The 6,972-nt window shown below is 35.4% G+C and overlaps 1 protein-coding gene across 1 annotated transcript; it reads left to right on the forward strand.

Annotated features, from left to right (window-relative positions):
* Positions 1–2,239: 2,239 nt before the first annotated feature.
* On the forward strand, positions 2,240–6,533 carry LOC111156800 (fatty acid-binding protein, adipocyte). Its single transcript, XM_022517860.1, has 4 exons — positions 2,240–2,383; positions 4,897–5,069; positions 5,643–5,744; positions 6,199–6,533. Exons 1-4 carry the CDS (start codon positions 2,311–2,313, stop codon positions 6,247–6,249), a joined length of 399 nt encoding a protein of 132 aa, XP_022373568.1. The 5' UTR covers positions 2,240–2,310; the 3' UTR covers positions 6,250–6,533.
* The last annotated feature ends 439 nt before the right edge of the window (positions 6,534–6,972 follow it).

Consider the following 6,972-nt stretch of genomic DNA (forward strand, 5'->3'; position numbering starts at 1 on the left):
CACCTGTTAGAATGGCCAAAATCCGGACCGCTGACACCATCAAACACTAGTGAGGATGTGGAGCAACATAGCTCTCACTCATGGCTCTCGGGAATGCAAAATGTCACAGCCACTTTGAAAGACAGTTTGGTGGTTCCTTACAAAATGAAACATACTCTCACTATATCATGCTCCTTAGTATTTACCTAAAGAAGGTGAAAAATTATGTGCATATAAGAACCTGCATGTGGATATGCATAGCAGCTTTATTCATAACTGCCAAGTGTTGGGAACAATCAAATTGTCCTTCAGTAGATGAATGACATAAACTATAGTATGTCTAGACAATGGAATATTTTTCAGCACTAATGAGAAATGAGTTATGAAGCCATGAAAAGACATGGAGGAAACTTAAATGCATATTACTAAGTAAAAGAAACCGATCTAAAAAGGCCACATACACAACTATATTCTGGAAAAGGCAGGATGATGGAGACAGTAAAAACTACAGTGCTTGCACAGGTTGGGGGCTTAGGGATGTGGGAAGGAGGTGAACAGGCAGAGCCCAGAGAATGCTTAGGGCTGTGAAAATGCTCTATGATATCATAATGAAGGATACACATCATTATACTTTGTCCAAACACACAGAATGTACATCAAAAGTGAATCTTAACATAAAGTATAGATTTGGGGTGATTATGATCTGTCAACGTAGGTTCATCCTCGGTTAAAAAATGTGAGTGATGTTGATCATGGGGGAGGCTGTGAATGTGTGGGGGCAGGAAGTACATGAGAAATCTCTGTACCTTCTTCTCAATTTTGTTGTAAACCTAAAACTTCTCTTAAGAAAATCTTAAAAAAGATAAACCCAAACCTATCCAAAACAAAACAAAAAAAACCCAACCATTATTAATTGAGAACATTGTCAAGTTATTAAGTTCGATCATTTTTATTTGCTTGTTCAGTGGGAAACAGATGAATTTTTAATAGCAAGTCTACCCGGAATGGTACATCACCCATAGTCCACGTATCTATGCAACCGTCCAGAGTGGATGGACATTATTACCGTGCCATTAACAAATGCAACAATTAACACTTACTATTGTAACATGACTTTATCAGGCCTTTATAGCAACTTGTTTGCCTACAGAAAAACCTGACTTTTATAGAATCCTCTACCTCAAACGTTTCTGGGGAGCCCTCAGGATACCTACAGGAGTCTGTGAATCAATCGTGTGTGCCGCAGCTGCTACTCAGAGAGGTATACAGTGTAGGGATTCATCACGATAGAGTATTTTTATTGCTTTTTTCTTTTCTAAAATCTGTATATGTTCATGGCAGTTTGATGCACATATGAACATCTTCAGTTGTTCTGGTGTGGGGTAGGAGGAGACTGAAAGACAGGAATACTTTAAGAAAGTAATCTCACGAATTATTCACTACATAAAAGAAGGAAATAAAATTTTGATAGTGTGTGGCCACCACCACTGATCATTTTCAAATAAAGCAACACCATTTAGCTCTGGATAAATTTTGAGCTCCTAATAACATAGTTCAGGATCTGGATGGATTTGCTCAGTATGGGGAGCATATTTTGGAAGGGGGCTTATTTTTTTTAAGGCCACAATACTATGGAAAGAAATACTATGTTCTCATTAAAGGGATGAAAAGAATGAGATTAAATCATTACTAACTAAACTGACAGATTCCTGATGGATAATTTCCTTTTCACTCATGCACAACATTTGAAATGAGAAAACTAAGGTACTTTAAGATGCCATTATTTATTTTGTTTTAGTTGGCAAATAATTCCCAAGACAGTGTTGTCCCAAAGAGCCTTTGCAATTACTGAAGAGTCCGTAAAATAATTCTTATGTTCCTCAATTCCAAAGAACCACATAACTGCAATGTTAATAGAAACTTCAGAAAAGAGGGTCAAGGTTCATCCAAGGATAATTATCTTACTCTACACTGGGATAAATATGTATGGAAATAGTAGGTACAAATTCAATGCACTGGGCAGTAAAGTCAAAATAGGAATGCTGAAAATATGTTTTGAATGCTGAAAAATAATTTGTACTCTAAGTCTGACCATTTGCCAGAGAGAATCAAAGTTGAGAAATTTCTGTTAAAAACATGACTCAGAGGAAAAATTGCAGAGGCTGGTAATGAAGGAAATGATCTGATACCATCCCCAATTGGTTATTCCTAAGATCACATGATCTGGGCATCTTTAAAAGGAAGTTATCTGGATTCAAGAAGGTCATAGCACCTTCCTGAGAGCTACAGCTTTTTTCCTCATCTTGAAGATAATCCTAGAAAGTTCATAAAATGTGTGATGCCTTTGTGGGTACCTGGAAACTTACCTCCAGTGAAAACTTTGATGATTACATGAAAGAAGTGGGTAAGAAACTCTGCTGTGGGGTGACTGGATTTATACCTTTTTCTCTGGGGGAAGAAGGTTTATGGCTGCTTTTCATTCTGGAAGTATTAGCCAGATAGGAAATGCTGCTTTCTATACAGAGGCTATAAAAATAGCAAGTGAGAATCATTTGTCTGGAGAAACTTTCGAGACCAAAGTCACAACTGATGCTTTCCTATAGGTGAGCCAATATGAAAAAGGGTCTGACTAGAATTTTTATGGTCCACAGAAATGATAAGATTTTATTTCACTGCTAAACTGGGGTACCTTTGTTTTACTTGGCTCTTTGCCTGTTGCTCATTCTCTCTTGCATATAAAATAAATAAGACTATATTTATTTCCTAAGAGTCAGTAATTTCTATTTGAAGCTGAAAGCACTGTATTTCTCTTTTTAATGTAATTTTAGAGTAAACATCTATTAATTATTTTATTTTCTCAACTGTCAATCTGTTAAAATGTATGGTTGTTTTATCGGAGCAAAAATCTCAATTTCAGGAAATCTGTCACTTTAAGGGGTTAAATATTTTTTTGACTAGGAATTACATGGGATGCCATAGGATTATCAAGTCAAAAGGACAATGTTCTATCCATAACATAATTCCTACTTGATAATGGAGGCTTTCGGGCTTCTAGATTCTGCTAGTATTGCCATTGTGTTGTGTGAACATTCTGTGGATAATCACTGTGGTAAAGCAAGGGGGTGAGGACTGGTTCTCACTGAGACAGCTTCTACCTTGAAATCCCCTCTTCCTCACACCTCTATGAATGATAAGGTGGTATCCAGGGGTAGCAATTTGGGGGGGGGGTGTTCTTACAGGGGTTAGGATTTAATCTGTCTTAAGACTTCACCTTTCCCTAAATCACATAGTATATATATTTTTCCCTCTTCTGTAAGTACTGCTATTTTCCTTCTTTATAGACAGGAGGGCATTTAGGGACTTCAGCATAAGTGAGATCTAACTTTCTAGACTATCGACTAGTCGTGATTCAATAAAATAATACATATGTGCTGATACAGAAATGTCAGGATTTGAGGCTATTTTGCTCTTGATTCTTAGGAACATTTTACACTTTCAACATGTATCTTTAAATTCTTATGCCACTATGTTTTAAATTATAAAGCACTAGTGATAATGAAAGACATTAAGATAGCTGCTGGAATTAGTTGTTCTAACTGATGATCAGGAAGCAGGTATTAGTTTCGCCAGTCAGAGAAGGACTGTGGAGATTGTAATTTTTCCTAAGGTCAGCCAGTCTGGAATTATACTTGATGTTGCATCCATTCATTATACTGACTCACTCCATGTATGTGAAGTTATATTTTGTAACAGAGCCAAGACTTGATGAAGCGATGTATCTTTCCACCTGCAGCCATTTTCCAGACAGGGAGCTAAAAAAGAGCCTCAGCATGACTTGCTTGTACAGTATTTCTCTCCCTCTTACCCCCTATATCTAACCTTTGGTACAGATAAGTAGACTTTAATAAAATAAGTAGCTGAGGTTTATATACATGTGTTAAAAAATTCAACACATCCACAACTGTCACAAATTCTGTATAATACACACAGTGACAGTGAGTTCCCACTGTCTACATTAAGTTGTAAATTGTTCATCCTTTCCGTTACTTACATCCCCATAATTTCCTTTTTTAAAAAAGGGGATTGCAGCTGAGGTGATGAGAACCAAAGTATTGAATTTGAAACTTACTAAAATAGTGTTTCTTTAAAATTGTGCCTTTTGGAGAAATTAATCAAAATCTTCATTTTGTAGTGATTTGGAAAAGCCAGGAAAATAGGACTTGGCAACACATGCCATGAAGTGTGACTTTTGTACACCCAAACAGATTATTTTTTTAAATGGAGTAACTCTATATTCATTTTCAAAATCCTACTGAGAATTCTGTCTTTGATTATGGATTTTTGTTTTCTAAAAAGGAAAGGTCGAAGTGACCCAAGTGGTTCATGAGTTGAGTAAAATGATAGTTGCTGCCCTAATGATTGAGATGGCCAGTTGGTTTGAGATATATATATATATATATATATATATATATATATATATATATATATATGTATATATGTGTGTGTGTGTGTGTGTGTGTGTATATATATATATATATATATATATATATATATATATATATGTATTCCAGAAGACTTATATTCCAGAAGTCTTAATCTTTTTCAAGATTAATGATGTGTCTTCTATGGAGTTGTATCTGAAACCCAGAAGAAGAAATTTAGATAGACCTACACTTAATCATGCCATGGGTTTCTTTTAATATTAGCCTGCATTACTTACTTGGAGCTGTTATTTTATGAGGCTTTTACGAAACTCACTGGCGTCTTTTTTCCTTTTATGCACACACACCCACCTATACACACTAACCCACCTACACACACACACAAACACACACACAAACTGCAGCTCTGACTTCATTAAACATGTGGAGGAAAATTGTGAACTTGACATCTTGTTTTTTCTTTTTCCAACTGTAGGGGTGGGCTTTGCCACTAGAAAAGTGGCTGGCATGGCCAAACCCAACATGATCATCAGTGTGAATGGGGATGTGATCACCATTAAATCAGAAAGCACCTTTAAAAACACTGAGATTTCCTTCAAACTGGGCCAGGAATTTGAGGAAGTTACTGCAGATGACAGAAAAGTCAAGGTGAGGAAGAAGGAATTGGAGCAGAATAAAAGCATGGTTTCTAGAAGACTGCTGCCCATAAGAAGCCATTTTGTATAAAAGGAGGGGAAACTATTCTATCACAGGTCAAAGATCCCTGACTTCCTAGATTTAAACCATGTTGACTTTGATATTTAGTTGGTGAATCTTCTCCTTCCTATAAAGTTGTCTTTATTCTTTTATAAAAGTGATTAATACAATTTGTCATGCAATATATAGATTTGAAGTGAATTAAAATAACAACAATGTTAGAGAATGTTTATGAAAGAGTGGAAGCAAAAACAGGAAAAACTACCTATAAGATTATCATCTCAACATTTATTATCTATATTTTATAGTATTATTTCAAGTATGTGTTTCTGTATAATATTCTGATCAAAATGTATTCTTTGTATGCTATTGTTTTTGACACTCATTTTTTTTTGTTTTAGTATATCCTTACAATTTAGAATGACTAATGACCTCAAAATATTCCTTCATTCAAAAGTGATGTATTTTTTATTTTGTTTTCCTCTACCATGTATCAGTGGTAATCATTCTTTATTGTGTTCACAGAGCATCATAACCTTAGATGGAGGTGTCCTGGTACAGGTGCAGAAGTGGGATGGGAAATCAACCACCATAAAGAGAAAACGAGTGGACGATAAACTGGTAGTGGTGAGTTTCTTCTAGTTGCTTAATTCTAGACTCTACTGCTAGGTCACCTTATAATCACTATTCTACCTAAAGAAACAGACAGTCATGCCTGCTTACATAGAACAAAAAAGATGATTCCATTGGGATTATGGTTTCACTCTGGCAATTGCCCTTCATGCTTTTATGTTCAGTCGAGGTGTGCTGTCCCCCAAGAAGCATTCTGTTACTGCTCTCAGCACATACCCTATGGAATGATGCATTTCTGGTTATATTTCTTACTCACCTTATACATTATAAAGCTCCTTGTGTTTTCTCAGGCCTTTATATCTCCCTAACTTACTATACTATCAAGTATATATAGGATACCAGAATGAATATTTTCAAATAAACACTTTCCTTCCCAATATTAAAGGAGACAATAAATAACCCAAGATTTAGTCCTGTGTTTGACCAAGAAATTTTTTTGTGTGTCTAGGAATGTGTCATGAAAGGTGTTACTTCTACCAGAATTTATGAGAGAGCATAATTCAAGGAACAGCGAGCTGAAGTTTGCATCGAACTTCCATTGGATATATTGTCCAAACATATATTGTTATTTTCTACTAATTAGCAAGCAACTAATTTACCCCAAACTGATTTTATTCAATGTGGATGTGTTCGTTAAATAAAACTTTTTAGGTTTAGAAGGTGATGTAATGATTTATTGTGCTGGATCATTTCTTACTCATAATCCAATGAAGGAAATAGAAAACTGTGTTTTTGTTTTGTTTCTCATGGAAGTCATATGATTTTTCATGGTAATCCAAGGCAAAAAATAAATATTCATGAATTTTCCACTGTCTTAGGTAAGAGATGATAAATTTGTCATTACTGAATATGCAGTCCTCCCGAAGCATGTTTACAGTCAAGTAACTATCTCTCACAGACCTAAGGTAGTTTTAAATGTAGTGGAGTGGCCCGCAGCCAGGTGGGCCGAATCCTGCCATTTCACACCTCCCTGTCCTGGAGCACTGAGAAAAGGAGCAGCAATACATTGTTGCAGAACAATAAATTTTAGTCTGAAAAATTATTGGTAAACCAAGCTATCACTGGAATCTCTCAAAAATTAAGTGCAAATAATCCCATAATGTTCTTTCCAGAAAAGAACAACTTTTAATGAGTAAGATGAAAATGTTCTTTATAGTGGTTTCCAAAATTTTTATTTCTACTAGGGAACTTTTTTATTAAGGAAAATATTGAGTATATTCCA

This window comes from Enhydra lutris, unplaced genomic scaffold (genome assembly GCF_002288905.1).
Source record: "Enhydra lutris kenyoni isolate GAN:26980312 unplaced genomic scaffold, ASM228890v2 scaffoldscaffold49, whole genome shotgun sequence".
NCBI lineage: Eukaryota > Metazoa > Chordata > Mammalia > Carnivora > Mustelidae > Enhydra > Enhydra lutris.